This window comes from Ascaphus truei, chromosome 2 (genome assembly GCF_040206685.1).
Source record: "Ascaphus truei isolate aAscTru1 chromosome 2, aAscTru1.hap1, whole genome shotgun sequence".
Lineage (NCBI taxonomy): Eukaryota > Metazoa > Chordata > Amphibia > Anura > Ascaphidae > Ascaphus > Ascaphus truei.
The window spans coordinates 331,873,962-331,891,631 of NC_134484.1; the positions used below are offsets into that span (position 1 = coordinate 331,873,962).

General features: G+C 38.5%; 1 protein-coding gene across 8 annotated transcripts in view; it reads right to left on the reverse strand.

Moving 5' to 3' along the window:
- LOC142487400 (amphiphysin-like) overlaps window positions 1-17,670 on the reverse strand; it is a 266,254-nt gene that overhangs the window by 60,335 nt on the left and 188,249 nt on the right. For 5 of the 8 annotated variants that reach the window (XM_075586649.1, XM_075586653.1, XM_075586646.1 and 2 more), the window contains 5 exons: window positions 16,760-16,845; window positions 13,413-13,488; window positions 10,696-10,778; window positions 5,918-6,059; window positions 4,821-4,838 (listed from right to left, as the gene is read on the reverse strand). In XM_075586649.1, coding sequence (XP_075442764.1) covers window positions 4,821-4,838; window positions 5,918-6,059; window positions 10,696-10,778; window positions 13,413-13,488; window positions 16,760-16,845 — 405 coding nt within the window. The remainder of the gene's footprint in view (window positions 1-4,820; window positions 4,839-5,917; window positions 6,060-10,695; window positions 10,779-13,412; window positions 13,489-16,759; window positions 16,846-17,670) is intronic. The other 3 variants (XM_075586654.1, XM_075586650.1, XM_075586647.1) reach the window with 1 other exon arrangement.

The window sequence follows — 17,670 nt, forward strand, 5'->3', positions numbered from 1 at the left end:
AAGAAAAACTCAGGTCACCATAACATTAAGAGACTAGCAAGACAGAGGAGGGCAGTAGCAATGCGGGACCGAGAAGAACAGCAGCCTGGGATGAGTGGGACAGGAGAGGCACTACGGGGAACGGGATGTTTGGGCAGTCCGCAGCTTCTGGGTACCAGAGAAGAGGGGAAGTTCACAGATTCAGGGAACTGGGCAGGAGAGAGGGCCTGCAACCTCCGGTGAATAAAGGAGAGGGGAGCAGTGGCAAAGTGAACTATAAATGACTGCAAAGCCCAGCAAGAGTAGCATGTAGAAAACCTTTGGTCAACATCTGTCGATATGTGGATATGTGGATATGTGGATATGTGGATATGTGGATATGAGTACCGGCTGGGTTGTAGTGAACGGAAAGTCTGAGACCAACCGGTTTTGAACCGGACAGACCGGTATTGTGCCACTGTGTCCAGTAAAAAATGAGAAGTAATACCGGACATGTATGTGTCCAGTATTCTCCCTCTGGATGTGCGGCGGACAGAGTGAGTGTGGAAGGTGGCCGGGTAAAGGGTCCCCGCTTGCCCGACCAAAAAGCGAAAGCGGTTGCGTGAGCAGCAACGGAGCCATCTCTTGCAGGTTCCAGCATCTAATAATCAGGGCAACGGAGCTGTGCGGCGTCATCCTCCCCCCCCCCGAGCGCCATGCCAAGGAGAAGACTGCCCAGTTTCAAACTCTTTTCAAGGTCCTGCTGTCTGCACCAGCCGAATACCGGACAAACAGCCTGTGTGTCAGAAATGCGGCAAGGTGCTTTCAGAGGACAATGAGAAAAAGACATGTCTGGGTAAAAATAGACATCTGGTAACACTATCTGTCACAGAAAGGTGCAATTTAGATTTACTTTTATATGACATTTGTAAGTAATCTGTCCCAAGATTCCTCTGGTTGTCTACTTTCAGAAAATACACATTTTGTCTGGGTGCATCAATGTTTAGTTACTGTAATAACTAGTGGTACGTCAAAAGCTGTCTAATGTTAATTTGAGACCCATCACCCTGTTCTAAAAGGCTAAAGATTATTTACCCTGAACCACATTAACTAACACAAAGAAACATGTATTGAATGTTATATTTTCTTAAAGTAGATACAATTAAGGTTTATATATGGTGTACAGTACAATGTGGCCCATTCACACAAAATGTGTTAATAATTATAGTTGTAACCTAATTATTTCTACGTTAAGTTTAACCCCATCCTATTCCTGTTTGGATTTTTGTACCCAGTCCCTCCAAAAAAGTAAATAAAAAACAATTACAAATCTAATCTTTTTTTTGCATGTTAATGAGACTGCTGCAGTGATGACTTAATATGCACTTGAGACCAACACAAAATAGTCCCTTGTTCTGAAAAAAAAGCCTTCTCAATAATAATATCAATACATTACAAATGGTATGGGATCCATGGTTCTCAATGGAAACCTCCCTCACTCACAATAGAAACCTACTAACTCTCTAAACCGCATCCATTGCTGGAGACAAGACCCTAAAAGATGATCTATCGGTTAATCCAAGTACATGGTACTGTATGTGTTCAGCAGAAAGCTGTATTATATACTATTGATCAAACCAATAGACCAAACCTGTTATAATAATAGATAATAATAATAGCATGTTCTTGTATAGCGCAGCTATTTTTACATAGCGCTTTACAGAGATGTTTACAGGCCCAGGTCCCTGTCCCTGGAGCTTACAATCTATGCCCGAGGCACAGAGAGATAAAGTGACTTGCCCAAAGTTACCAGGAATTGAACCAGGTTCCCCTGCATCAAACTCAGTGCCAGTCAGTGTCGTTACTCACTGAGCCACTCCTTCTCCCTTATTGTAAAAGATCAGATAGGACCACTACGCATTAAAGTTGTAACTTAATTATTTCTCCATTATGTTTAACCCCATCCGATTCCTGTTTGGATTTTTGCACCCACTCCCTCATAAAAACTAAATTAAAAAAATGTTTTAAGTGAAAAAATGATCTCATAAAGGAATTTTAAATCTATACAGTGACTCCAATGTTATCTGGATGATGTCACCAGAATATAAGCATCCATCTCTTAAAGTAGCAATACAAACTGGTGATTTTATTTATTTTTGCGTTTTTTTAAACATAGGATTGAAGCAGGGTGTGTCCGGAGCTGAACACCATTCATTTCAGCTCCCGGACCCCTATTTCCATATATACTTAGCCACTCTCTTCTGCTAGCAGGGTTCTCGTAATGACGGAGTTACAGAGCTCCAGCACCCTACGGGTCAGTAAGACGCTGTGTCGTCATCAGGCTCGGCTTCCTGTTGGCCCGCGTGACGTGTGAGCTTTAAACTTTGCCGAAATACGGCACCCCCTTTGGAGGTAGGTATCTTGGGAAGCAGTGTTCCTAGAAGCTGAAATTAATGGGGTTCAGCTTCTGGAGACCCTCTGATTCAAACCTATGTTAAAAAATATATAATTTAAAAAAAAAGCGCATGAATTTCACCTTTAAATAATAATTACTGTATTTTCATATTTTGATAAATCAATCTCTGTCCCACCTAAGATCTGACAACTGAATTGCATGGTAATATTATGAATCCCTGGGTACTTTATTTCCCCCATGCCTTTCTCCTTTGTGGGTGCAATTCCTGGTAGCTAAAACAACATTTTGTAAAATATTTTACAATCTAATTGGCAATTTAAACAAAAACAATCATGCATTAAGCAAATATGTAACTGCCATTTGTTTCTTATGAAAGTACGCAAGCAATCTTCCGGGCCTCTGAATGGGAAGTGATTGCCAGTCAAGTATTTCTTCTATCCTTAGCCCACCCTGTCCTTATTAAAAAGCCAATAAAGATTAGGGGGGAAGGAGAGAGGGTGTATTTGCTTACTCAAACTCTTGTTGACCAGACAGTGACATCACACAAAAGGGAATAACCAGAGGAAATCCAACCCCTCAGCTCATCATGTTTACAAACAAGCTTACATTTTTTTTTTTACGAATATATACAGATGTTAGATTGTGATAATAATACAAATAAAAGGTATAACGTATTTCATCCCGGAACATCTCGCAGTCATGCGTATATTTCCCAGGAAGGACTTTTCCTATAAAAGTTTACAATCCCTCTACACCCCCCCCCCCCCTTTTTTTTTTTTAAAGCAACCTGAGGAAGAAGCAGACACAGTTTTAAACCAGCTGTATGCATGAAGGAGGCAGGAGTGCGCCTGCGGCTGCTATAAAGTTGACTGCATCTGTTTTGCAATAGGATGTATTATATTGAAAACGAGAGGTAACTCTCAATGTATTAATTCCTGGTAAAATATTTTATAAATAAATAAATATTCTACGTCTCTGTGTATCAGTTTTTGTCAAACTATTCTTTATAAAAAAAAATCTGACGGGTCTCAAGTATTGGAAACTTCTCTGGTTGACAATCTGCACCAGGTGTAAAAAACTGTTCCTTAAATTTGAAGAAAATGTTAGGCAAAAATGGGGTAGTGCGTCAAAGCAAATTTTATATTACATAGATACCTTTACCCTTCTGGCTACTACCAAGTCTGCCATGTTGATTTTGTGTGGAACAGCAGCATCCAGCTCTCTAATTTACAGTAACTACTAATTTGGGCCCTTATTCTCAATTGGCATTTCTCTTGTCAGGGTTTTTAGAGCAGTGTTTTTGAAACTTTTTTTCTCATGACCCAGTATAAGAAACAGATTTTTGTAAGAAAAATGTTGACCCGAATTTCATTACAAGATAAAAGACAACAGAAATACTAGCTTGAATCTATTTAGTTTGAAAAAATAACTATACACCAACATTACTTGAAATTAGTTAGGTTCCCCTCTCCTCTCTCACTCAACCCCTCCTCACTCTTACCCCCCTTCTCTCACTCAATTCTTCCCTTCCTCTCTCATTCACTAAATTATTCTCCCCCGACACTGAATTCTTTCCCCTTCCCTTCCCCACTCAATTCTTCTACTTCCCCCCCCCCCCCACACTCAATTCTTTCCCCATCCCCACTCAATTCTTTTTCTGGGTTGGGCTGCTCTGGTGTGGCGTCGGTGTGGGAGCTAGCTGCAGTGCTCGGAATCGGCTGGCCCCACAGGCATAAGATTAAATAGGGCCCACCATCCAAGCAGGGAAATGGGAAGGGGGTGAGAGAAATTGATCACAATCGACAGAAAGTATATGCCCCAGTACCCCAAAGAAAAAGTTGGGACTGACTTCTGGCCACTGCTGTCCAAACTTGCAGTGCCGGCCGCACCCCCCCCCCCCCACTCCCCACATTGCAGATGGGTAAGCCACTGGCTAGCAGTGACCCAGTGAATAATCTCCCACAACCCAGTAATGGGACGCGACCCTACATTTGAACAACACGATTTTAGAGGTAAAGGAAAAAAAGGGTTCCAAGCTGTAATTTTTCCTTTGAGTCAATAGCATTGTTCTTCAGTTCCAAGGCAGAAGAAGGTGAGATGTTTAAGTCACTCAATATTTTGGGGTGAGAAAGAGCACAGCAAAAAAGATATTTAAATGTAACATGTTAAATGAATATATACTGTATATAGTGTAAATAAATCACATATATGTAAACAGTATTTGATAAAGGCAACATAAGATGAAAGGGGTCTGATGCTAGAAATATACTATGTTTTTATTTATCTACATATATTAGCAATTTAGAAGCAATAGGATAATAACAAATATTTTCTGTACAGTATCTAAACAACGACAGGGAGGAGAAAAAAACCACAAGGTTTGGAGATCAGCAGAAAGTCTTGTGTTTGCATAAAAGAAAAAAAAAGGAAGCTTATAGAAACTCACCAAATCTAACTCTGAAAACTTGATGTGGGGAAAAAACAATAATTTAGTGTCATCAATAATATGTAGAGGACTATAAATAGAGCAGGACAACATGGTATTTCTGCAGTAAGAATCGGTGTACAGATGTAGCAGACATTATTGTTATTGCTTTCGTGCAATCTGCAATGAGATTAATTTGCGTTACCGCATAATCACGAGTGCAAAAAGCTCTGCTACATCGGTAGCACTAATGAAAATGTAGTAATGTTCACTTCTGAATATCAACACCTCAATTGTTTGGGTTTGTATCTCTTAACAAAAGGGTGGAAACAGCTGCTCAGGTAGTACAACATTTCCAGACATATAGTAGCAATCCTTGAAATGGTTAGAAATGTTTAGAGATGTGGGAGCTTTTTGAATTATGCCCACATTAGTTCTTCCAAAAAGTTAATTTCGATCCAAAAGCTTGCAATATGTAAAGCACGGACCATCAAATGGGAACATTTGTTCAGACATATTTATTTGTGATAGAGATGGATGGCAAAGTCCAGTGTGTGATATATATATATATATATATATATATATATATATATATGTGTGTGTGTACACAAACACACATATATACATACCTGAGATGCCTGGGAAATATGGAAATTCAAATACGTCAAATATATTCCAATTATTTAAATTAGCGTCTTTCCAGGAATCACAGATGGGTTCACAGGGATGTCTTCACATATTGTCTAGATGAGTGTTTCTCTCATTATTATACTATTGGATGGGATATGTTAATATCTTTTAGTTTATAAACTAAAGTAGACCCCCTTTTTATTTAATTATTGCCAATGCTAAGTTGAACCAAATGGTATGGTATGGTGTTCTGCCTCCAGCAACTTCTGGAGAGACTAAATAACATTCACAGTATGTTTCAAAATACTTCATACAGTATATATCCTACTTGCTTCTGTTGGAGGTGAAGCATTGAGTTTACATGTGTAACTTATCCTTCATAGACATGTACAAGTCTAATCCTTAACATAACAATATAGAATGGAAACCGATCACTTGATTACAGCAATCGATCATGCCTCTCCCTGGCCTGTACCTTCTGTTCTTACCTGTGAAGGGGATTTAGGTCGTGCTGGTCCAGGTGAGGAGATGGGTGCTAACGTATGGTTGGGACTTGCTACAGGGCTAGGAAGTGGTGAGGGTTCTTCAGGAGGAGACGGGGTCTTGGCAATTCGGAGTGGTCCTGAATCGCTAAGAGAACACAGAGCAATAAACACGGATGCATTCTGAGTTATTGAAAGGGAAAAAAATAAGATGTATCTATGCTTTAAGAAGCTAATATAAGGGAATAAGAACAAGTCATACAACTATGACAGAACATAAACTCCACTTTATTTTAATAAAAAGTAGTAAAACTGTTTTACTATATTTTTGATCTCGTCAAGATGTTCACTGTATAATATTCACACTCTATAACAGATAGAGTTGTTGGTTTAGCTTGTTGAATGTCTTCACTGATAAGCCCTGTGTACCCTGACTAGGATAAAGACCAGTGCAAAATCACAATACTAAATATCTGGGAATGAGAAATAGTTATAAAAAAATAAATTTTGTTTTATTTTAGGTAATAATGTTTTTTTGTTTTTTTTTGCACTGTAACAGTACAGCGATATCTAAAAAGATAACAGGCAAATCTGTGCCGGGAAAATTCAGTACTGTCTTTGTGTTTAAATATCCATTGCTCTTCTTTATGCTTATTCCTCCTTCATATTAATCTCTCATCCTCGACATCTCCACTCCTGCTTTTCTAGCCTCTTCTCCACTCCACTGTTACAACAAGAATCCAGAGCACTCTCTGATTAGGCCAAAATATTAAAAAAAAGTTTATTTGTGTACAATCATAGACAACATTTTGTTCCAATAACGACCTTCGTCAGGGTTTGGATTTTTGTTGTGCCTTTCTTTGGTGGTTGGCGATGACACCTTCATGGACCAACCCTTTGCATTTTTCTTGATTACTATTTTAATTTTCTTCTGCTTTAATTGACATGCATGTCAGGTGTGCTCTGCTAAAATCATCCCCTCCACTGTTAGGACATTTTGTTTTGGAGACTAGTTTTATAAATGAATTACTATATAAACTCAGAATTGGCTTTACCTACAGTATAATCTAGTAAGACAATTCAGAACCAACCACAATCACTACAGAAACCTAAGAGAGGTGAATTTAGTTTCCTAAATGCGTGTACTTATGCTGTAGTAAACTTCTTAATGTGAATGTAAGTGTTGCAATTAGACTCAATGAAGGGAAAAGCATAGGCAACGGCGGATTTCCAAATTTGCCGCCCCTTGGCACTTGCCTGTGTCTGCCACCTCCTTTGTGCTGCCCTCCAACTCCTTTGGAATCCCGGCATCAAATGACGCCGCAACGTCACCAATGGGACGTCATACAGGGGGGGGGGGGCGTTGCCATGTAAACGCAACATCATGTTGCAGTGGCAATGAGACGCAGTGTGACATCATGGTGGGGGCACCGCAGCGTCATTTCAGGCCACGATTCCAAAGGAGCAGGATGGCAGCAGAAAGGAGGTTGCCGACACAGCCAAGTAGCTTCCAATTGGGTCCGATAGGCCTGACAGTGTGGCAAAATTATATGGGGGTGGACAATTGTGGCCAAAATTTTGCTGCCTTAGACCCGGGCCTAATGGGAAATCTGACACTGAGTATAGGAGCAATGACCTATTTAAGCAAAGAAAAAACTTTACACTCATTTAACCCATTCGCTGCCAAAAGCGCCAGCAAAGCATTGCTTTGTCCCTCTTGCAGGGTACGTGTTATTCTACAATTACAAACAACTTAGTTAATGTGTGTGTGATAAATTAAATAACAGCAAATACAATTACCACTTGTGAGCACATTCACGTCTCAGACTGGCTGGCACTGAGTTTGGAGCCTTGTTTAATTCCCGGTGTCGGTTCCTTGTGACCTTGGGCAAGTCACTTTATCTCCCTGTGCCTCAGGCACCAAAAAACATAGATTGTTAGCTATACGGGACAGTGACCTGTGCCTGCAAAATGTCTCTGTAAAGCGCTATGTAAAACTAGCAGCGCTATACAAGAACATATTATTATTGTTATTATTATTATTATCTCTTAGCATACAGTGCTTTCACTGCAGCCATGGATTCTGAGAAAAGACATGCAAATGAGCCAACACTGTCACATTTTGCTTCTTATCCATTTTAACATGGATCTCTATAAAAAGCAAAAGGTGACACTTTGTTGTCATTTGCATCTTATTTCTCAGAATCCCTGGCTGCAGGGGAAGCATTGTATGCTAAGAGATAATAGTTAAAAGCAGGGTTGAGACATGTGAATGTACTCTCAAGTGATATTTTTATTTGCTGTAAACTGTACAGTGGAGGGTTTTTTTTTTATCAACCATAACTTATTTCTTGTATAAATTAAATTAATACCAATCAGCTTTCAATTTTTTGTACTGTAAGCATTTACGGTACTGTATATAAAAACTGGGCACGATTTCATACAGTATGCAATGTTACTCATAATACCGCTGCAAACAATTTGCTGTAGTAAACTAGAGGTTGTATCTAGGACACAATCTACCAGGTCTAGCATATTCTAAAAGCTACAGTTTTTAGAGAAACAAAGCTATTCAGTTGTGCATGATTGAGAGTTTAGGGCCCACAATCATGTTTTTGTTCATAAGCACAACAAATCGGTGCTTTAAACGAGGAAGACTTTTATCCCACTCACCATCGTTTTCTGTGGAAGTGTGAAAGAAATTGAATGGGTTATTATTGACAAAGGTTTATTATCATTATTTGGATTGAAGTATAATATATATATATATATATATATATATACACACGCATACAGTACATACATACACACACACACACACACACACACACACACACACACACACACACACACACACACACACACACACACACATAGACAAATATATATATATATATATATATATACAGTATACATACACTCACACATATACATTACGTAGGCAGAATGCATTATATAAACCTATTTATCTGTCTATAACAGCAACCTAAAAGTTCAATTGCCTCTTTCTTTAATCAACTTTTTCTATATAAGACATTATTTTTGACTGATAATCACCATTGAAGTTCTTGGTAATTTTCTGCCAAAAAACGACCTGAACGGCTGCTTTACACTAGCTAAAATTGCCCCTTAATGTCTATTTAATGTTTATTATTAGAATTACTAGGTTACTTATTTGAAATGAATACCCCTGGATTACAATAACTGTGTATTATTTGCTCTATAAAATGGCCAATCGTTAACAAATACTAAATTCAGCCTGCTCAGGGGTGGCAGACACTGTGCCTTTAATTTCCCAAGCAAAACAAAGCATGTGTGTAAAATATCTCATTTGTAGAATAACGAGTTCCTTGTCCAACGTTCTTTTAAACAGTAATAACATTGTTCCTCCCTGATGTAATTCTTTGTAAAGGCCTTCTCATTAGGGGCCTTGCTCAGTTCCAACTGTGGCAAGAAGGTGACAAGATTTTAACAATAATTTTCTCTGTAAGTATAGATTCCTATCTTATTCCTTATTTTGGATTAATAATGATTAAATTAATCGTATTTGATCGTGTCTCCCCTCTCCAATTGGAGACTAAATCATATGATATGCACTGTAAAAACTGTACTCTAGGGTTAGCTGCATACTATATATGGATCCGAAGTATCATTGTAAATGACATTATCAATAACATCCTATTCTTCACAGAGGTCACTCAACTATGAAGGATGTACAATACTGTCAGAGCATTTCACAATACCAATGTAAAATACGCAAATAGCTCATTTGTGAAGACAATTAAAAGGTAGAATAATAATTATTACATCTACAAAAAGCAAATCTTCCCAAAGCCCAATGTATGAAAAACAAAGTGCAGAAAAATGTGCTTAGACTCTTCTGGAAGCCAAAGTGGCAAATGTACTTTTAGATGTGAATAAAAATATCACTTGTGAGCACATTCACATGTCTCAGACAATTCAAGTTTGATTCTCTTAAAATACTGCATCAATACTGCACACTGATAAAAGGAGTATAAATATAATACAACTCCAACAATAAAAATATAGATAAGAATGTATTTTTCATATATAGCACTGTCCGTTATCAGTGTACACAGCACTGTACAGATAATTTCCCCTGTAGAATTTATAATCTAATGTTGGTGCCTGGGGCACAGATAGATTGAGAGACTTGCGCATGGTCACAAGCAACTGACAGTAGGATTTGAAGCTGACTCCCCTGCTTCAAAGGTAGTATCATTGTTCACAATCAGTGCTTTAACTCACTGAGCCACTTTTTCGTCTCTATTACCTAATACTGTATATGTTAATATTGACAGGCAAATCACACCCTTAGTTTGTATGTGATTTGGATGAATGTTACAGTATGAATTAAATATTAGACTTTTTTTATATTCATAGTAACTTGGTAACTTGATCAGTGTGCAGTGTTGCAGTATTATGTTTTGCAGGAATATATACTGTAGGAGCACCTGGGTAAGTCCCATGGACATTAATCCTTCTCATGCCAATCAGCTTTGATCCTGCCTTTCCCACATGCAGAAGCATTGTAATAATTTTCCAAGCCTCTATGGAAAGTTGATCATGAATTAATTGGGTATTACCACACCACCATGATACCAAGTACTGAACATCTTCTAATATTTTCTGTCTAGAAATACATAGGAAGGAACTGTTTTGGAAAATATTCAGCATAACAGGGGTACTTTGTAGAGTCATCACATGTTCTTCACACAGTTACTGGAAATAATGTTTTGATCAACTGAACATAAATTACCTACCTTGGTGCTCCTTGAATTGTAAAGGCCTTGTCAGCATGCTGTTCTCCTAATTTGGTCATCACCTCGTACAATTTGTGACAGAGCTATCAGATTAAACAAAAAAAAAGCAGTTAAATGATGAAGAGGTACACACACACACACACACACATATATACATACATACATATCACACACACATACACACGTGTATATACATGGTAGTGGAAGAAATAGAAAACAGAGTTTAAAAAAATTATAGTGTAGGGAGGGCTGATAAGGTCTATCTTGACATGGTTGAAAAACAGGAAAAGATGGTGGTGCACAGCAAAAATACTGTACAAAGAAGAGCAAAAAAATCTTGAACACATATTTATAGACACAAATCCATAACAAGATGAAGGGAGTGAAACTCTAACGCGTTTCGCATCTCCCTCTGCACTTTGTCAAAGACTACACTTTGATAAAGTAGAGAGGGAGGTGCAAAACGCGTTACAGTTTCACTCCCTTCATCTCTATTTGTACTAACGTTCATTCTACAGTAAGAAAATTAAATATAATAAAATTACCCCAATAAGATAATAAAAGTAGCATACATAGCTTGAATTTTAATAGAGGCTCTTATCAGAAAACAAAAGTAAAATCATGCAGGCTTATTTGTTTTTTTTAAAATATGTATAAATATGGCATCTTTGGAAAGCCTGAATTTACTTAGGCAATGACAATACAGCAGCTTTGCTTACTGAAATGTACACCTTGAATTGAAATATAGACTCTAATCCTGTGCCAAAATGACGACTCCTCCATAAACAAGAGAGCTACATGTAAGCAGCTTGTGCAAAATGGAGCAAATCGCACTCCAGGGAGAAACAATTGCTAAACGCATTTCCATAAAACTCCTGAGCGGACGGGCACAGGAGACTCTAAACACTGCAGATTACAAATATGCCCTTGTATTCCTGTAGTGACTTTCATGCGTGTACCTTCCGAGTTACAAAGCGGAATAAATCCAATTGTTTCTCAGCTAGACCTTATAAAATATAAAAAGGGATTCTAATGCAATGGTAAAGGAAGGTTAGGCTTTCTTGATAAAAACTCCCATAGGCTTCTAATGGAAAGAAAACAAAACTAGCAGAGAAAAATGTGGGTGGAAAATGTGTTATATAAGCAGACATCAATTTAAGAACTCCGTAATGTAATACAATTTTAGCTTATTTTCATAAATAAATAAAGCAACGAAGTCAAAAAGGACCATGGAGTGGGATTCTGCCGGTGCGTTTGTGCCATAAGGGACACTTCACCGGAGGGAATAAAGATCACCGCCAACTCCCTTTCTGCACCCAGGTCATGTGAGTTCCTATTCAATGATAGATGGGAGGAATAAAAACAAAATGGGGGTTGGGGGTGGTAACAGATAGGTATATGAGTAAATGACAGGAGGGAAAGGAGAGATTGGAGTAACAAAAAATCAAAGAATGGAAAAGGCAGAGGCGAAAAACCAACGTGCTAAGTTAGACGGAATGAGGGCGTATGGAGCGCTACAAATAAAAATTTTATTGCACTTCACTTGCCATACACTATGTGTCCTGAAAGGTTTCAAAAGGGTTGAACAATAAAATATCAATACAATGTATGAGTATCACATAGTGCTGTAAAGTTCTAGTTTATTATGTTTTTGTTATTTCATGTTTTCTTAGGTTTGTTAGATTTTCACAGGTTTGCTAGCCATGTATTACCATGGTTGTCTTTAAAAGATGTAAAAAGTAGGAATAAGCTTCAAGGGATCCACATCAAAGTGAATTAGAAGCACAAAAGGGCTGCACTATGAGACTTATTCTATACACTGCGATACCACCGATCCGTCATAGTCTAAATGTAAGTCCATACAGATGTAGCAAAACTGAACGTCTCCGGTGCCACAGCTGCTCGCCATAATGCGGATGCGGTAATGCGGAAGTGGCACCAAAGGATTAACCCTGTGGGGGTCCCATTCAGAAGCATGGACCTCCAACTGCAGCGCGATCACAGCAGACACTGTCCCAAGCACCGTAGGCTTTAACTGGTTCATCTGCACCACTGGGGACAGTAGGTGTTACTACAGCTGTATGTCTGTTGTGATACGCCACCTAATATCTTCCTTATAATTATAAGGAACTCAGCTTTCTTTGTTTATTTTATAAACATATGACATATTAAAAATATATACATTCAATAATTTAAAGAGATCTACAACAGACATTTGCATTAACTGCATTTATAAACATATACATTGAGGATGGTGACAATGTTGATGATGTCATATATACATAATGGTATGAAGTCATTTCAATATCATTAATAGTGAATAGTGCTGTGTTAGCCCATACAATAGACAACAACCCTACTGTTGAAGTCATACCTTGAATCACTAACTTGTTGTTAAAGATAAAAAAGAAGCAAAACAAATCTGCTTGAAGAAGGCATCATTGTGGTCCCGAAAGCTTGCACTCTTTTAAACTACAATGTAGCCATTAAAGGTATTTCTTCTACCCTATAGAAGATCATTATTACAAACTTATAACTTAAATATGTGCAAAGTTCACTGACAAATAGGTCTTAAAAGGCACTGAATATGAAGGGCAATCTTGAGTTGCCTGTTTGCTATTTGTAGGAATAAAAACTTGTTCATCAATAGAACTCTGCAAAATAAAGTATTGTTAACTTTGTGCAGCTGAAAATGAATCCATCCATACATCACTCACCCCTGTGATTTCCTTATGGAACTTTGCCTCCAGGCCAGTTATATTCTGAAAGGTGTTGACATAGAAACCAATTCGCCTGGATGATCAGAGACAGGGTGAGAGGTGGGAAAAACAGAGAAATAGGAGAGAAATCAGCATTTCCCTTTGTTTATAAAAATGAAAATGACATTTTCTCCTTACACATTCCTTAGGCTGCATCCTCGCTAGCGCTGAGCTCGCTGAGCGGGTGGTGCTTGGCGAGGTGACTTGGATATAAATATATATGCAAGTCCCCGCTCACGCGATGCGCGCGTGCATACAGTACGTGCATGCACACACCCTCACCGGCGCTCTGCGCTTAGATAAACAAAAATGTTATACTCTCTAGCGCGCTCAGCTTCCCCTGCATCGTAACCCCCCGCTCTCCAAGCATGAGCAAGCTCAGCGCCAGCGGGGACAAAGCCTTAGGCTAAGGCCCCGGTAACTCCGCTGCAACGCGCGCCCGCGAGATTGGCGGCACGTGCAGCCGATTCCCTGGTCTGCAGCTCACTGCAGGAAGAGAGACCGGGGGGGGGGGCGTGGCGGGGGAGTGACAGGGGTGCAGCCATGATGTCACCCGGCAGGTTCGCCCTCATTGGCTGGACCGCCGGGGGGCGTGCCGTATCGCTCGTCGCGAGTCCTGCTCTCAATTCTTTTGAGAGCAGGAGCAACTCTCGCCCCAGCGCTGCGGTCCCCCCTCGCAGCGGGCCCGGCGCCATTGAGGGGAGGGCTCTCGTCCGTGCAGCGTCAGCCACAGCGGACACTGTAGTAGGCAGCGGGGTCAAGGCCTTGTTCACTGCTCGCTCTCAGATTAAAGGTAAAGACAATGTTAAGACATAGAACCATATTTAATTGCTACGCAGTCTTGTGCAGTAAAGCACCTTCTCATGCTGGAAGACACCTGGATTGACTATCAACCTTCTATGGTGTCTTCTAGAGCCTGGATGGTGCCTCATGGCAGAAGACTGCTTAGTATATATAGCCCATAGTTTGTTCACATGCCTGTTTTGCATTGGAAAATACAGTTTAACCTTTTGTTGGCTGTATACTTGACACATTCTCTCCTTAGTTTCAGAGCGCAAGATCTAGTAAAATGTTTAAAAGCTTTCAAAATGTTAATAAGAAATTCAAGTGTTGGTTTTTTTTTGCCAGAAATATACTCGTTTACGCATTGCTGCACATGTTTAAGTTACAATAGCATGTCACTGAATTTATGACAATTATAACTAAAGTCTAGAGATGTTTAAATGTGTCTAAGATTCACTTCACAAAAGTTCCCTTAGGTGTCCCTGCAATTTGTAAAGTCAAATTTTTGAGCTATGGCTATCACTTCTTTTTTGCGCGGTCAAAAAAATATTTAAAAAATGTGTGAATCTCTTCAAATTCCACCAAAAATTCTAAAGATTTGTGGATGTTGTGGTCAAAAGTGTTCTCCAAGAAAGGTATTTGTGGTTAGCAGTTATCTGTGAATATCCAAAATATGTAGCAAAAGTGTTTAAAGAACCACAAATCAACATTTTGTAGTATAGGCAGTGATAAAACTGACTTTTTTTTTTATTATTAAAGACCTTTCTACAACAGGTTAATGTTTGTTATTGAAATGCTAACACCCTCACCTTCTTTGACTTGCATAATTATATTTTGTTAAAAATAAAATAACTATAGAAGATACAGTACATGGAAAGTAGACGTGTTCGTTTATCCTCCCTTGTTCTGCATTTCTGCAAATTCTTCTATTGAAGAATTGCTTGAAATTAAATATAGTGTGAAAATGAAGAAATGTTTTGAGTGCAAAGGTCATCAATTGACAATAATTGCATTTTTTTTAAGCATGTTCTTGTATAGCGCTGCTAGTTTTACGTAGCGCTTTACAGAGACATTTTGCAGACACAGGTCCCTGCCCCATGGAGCTTACAATCTATGTTTCTGGTGCCTGAGGCACAGGGAGATAAAGTGACTTGCCCAAGGTCACAAGGAGCCAACACCGGGAATTGTACCAGGTTCCAGATTTTAAATCTGCCGTGTTTAGTGCCTATTTTCTTTCATAAAAACTACTAAATTGAAAAATGTCTTAGCTTGATATTGCTTGATAGGATAATCCAACCTAAACTGAGTGGTTCAGGTTATCATGCATATGTTATTATTACATAATGTGTGCCATTGTATCCTGTGTCTATTTTAAAAACAGATTTCTGGAATTCAGCAATTTAATTTAAAAAATGTCTTGATAAACCAAGCCAACAGTCTATTTACGCTCAATTTGGAGCTATGTGAACTTTCACGAAAATTGCAAAAAAAATGTAAAGTCTAAGAGATAACTGCAAAAATTTTTTTTGCAGCGTAACAATTTCACAAATTTAGTAGATATATACATTAGCCACTGATGTTGGAACACAGATGCACCCTGAACATCTGTTACACTCATTAAGTAATTTAAATATTGTGATGCGCAATGTGCAATAACAATAAGTCAGACCCTTTTAGCTTGATCAAACTGTTGTCAGTCACTTTGCTTAATCAAAATATTGTATCAGTCACAGTGATTCATTTTGTTACCAATTTACTTCTCTGTCCATAATATAGGTCATATATTCTGAGTTAGACTATGTCATAAAACACTTCTCGGGCCAATAACTTGAATTGGTTGTAAAGGCGTAGTCCTGTGCTTAAAGGTGTCTTATGCCATAGCCCTGCTTAGTAATATGGGCCTACTGTATATAACTGCCCTCATCTCTGATCACAGCCCAAATTTACTAAGCAGTGCTACTCTACACTTAGGGCCCAGTGAAGCGAATATGCCATAAAGTGTGTTCCAGCAGTGGGAGGTGTCTTATGGCATACATTAGCACCGCTTGGTTAAAATGCTTCTATAGTAGCTAACTGCTTGCCTCCTACACTCCTCTCAAAGCCGTCTTCTCGGTATTCCACATGTTTCTAGTGCTCTTTGATCCCTACATTTCGAACCCCCACAAAGCTCCAACTCTCCCCATCTTCAAGGCACTCCTGAAAAATCTCCTTTACAATACAATAAAGCACTTCCTTACCACCACTATAAACAATTACCCTCATAATTTGGCCCTATAAACGTAGCTTTTCCTTGTAATTCTTCTGTCACCCAAAACACTACTTATGGGAAGATCCACAAAGCTCCATTAGTGACTTAAGACGTTAATTTCAGTTAACGTCTCGTTAAGTGCTAACGAGGATCTTCAAAGCTCCCTAACGAGATGTTAATGGCTGTTTTACCGCAATGAAGTTCACGTAAGATAAAACTTTTACTTTCTCAGTTCATTGCAGTCAGGTTCCAAAATTTTAATACCACCTATTACCTGGACCATAAGGAAGGCAGCTCCTCTTGTAAGTCTGTATTGAAATCTTCAAATACTTTCTGAGCCTTCTGAAACTCTTCTTCTGCCTGCAGTTAATATACATACATTATTTTTGTGTGGCTGGTTACATATAAGCTGAATCATATCACTTTTATTAGGCGTAGATGTTCTGTAATTATGGTATTTAGGTCTCTCTAACTACTAGATCATGGAACATTCTAATGTTATCGCAGCCAAGCTGACCAAGAATAATGAAATTGAAGCTTAGTCTTCATTTTTCTTTGACTATGTAAATATATTGCTGTTTGTCAGGATATAGGGACATTCATTTATTCAGAGCGATTTAGTATGTAACATTTTATCTTCGCACACATTATTGAAAGTAGCATGTACAGTAACTAAAGAAATGACACTTGATTATGAACTCTGGGAGGCTCAAAATACTGACATACAGTAGGAATTTCTGCGCTAGAGATATGTGAACTGGATGTGTTTTCGTTTGCAAACCGTTTGGCAAATTTTAGGTACGTACTGCCAATTCCGAAGAAATTTCACGAGTTGTATTAATTTTATTCTTTTTTTTTTTTAAGTGAAAACTTTTGCCATTTTTTTTAAATTGACAGTTCTTTATTAACCTTTTTTTTTTTTCAACTACTGGAAATCACATGATCATCATGCCTGGCACATTATCATGTGATCTAAGGGTTCCATTCCATCATATATATATATTTTTAACGGCAATTTCAGTTTGCAAACATTTCAAGCATCTCTACTTAATGCTCTTACAGTATTTATCATACAAAGTGGCAGAAAGGTCTACTACTGTATATGCAGACACTAGCACTCCATCAGACAAAGAAACCCGGTTCCACTTTCCATACATTATAGAGCAAAACAATAAAAGGGCATCA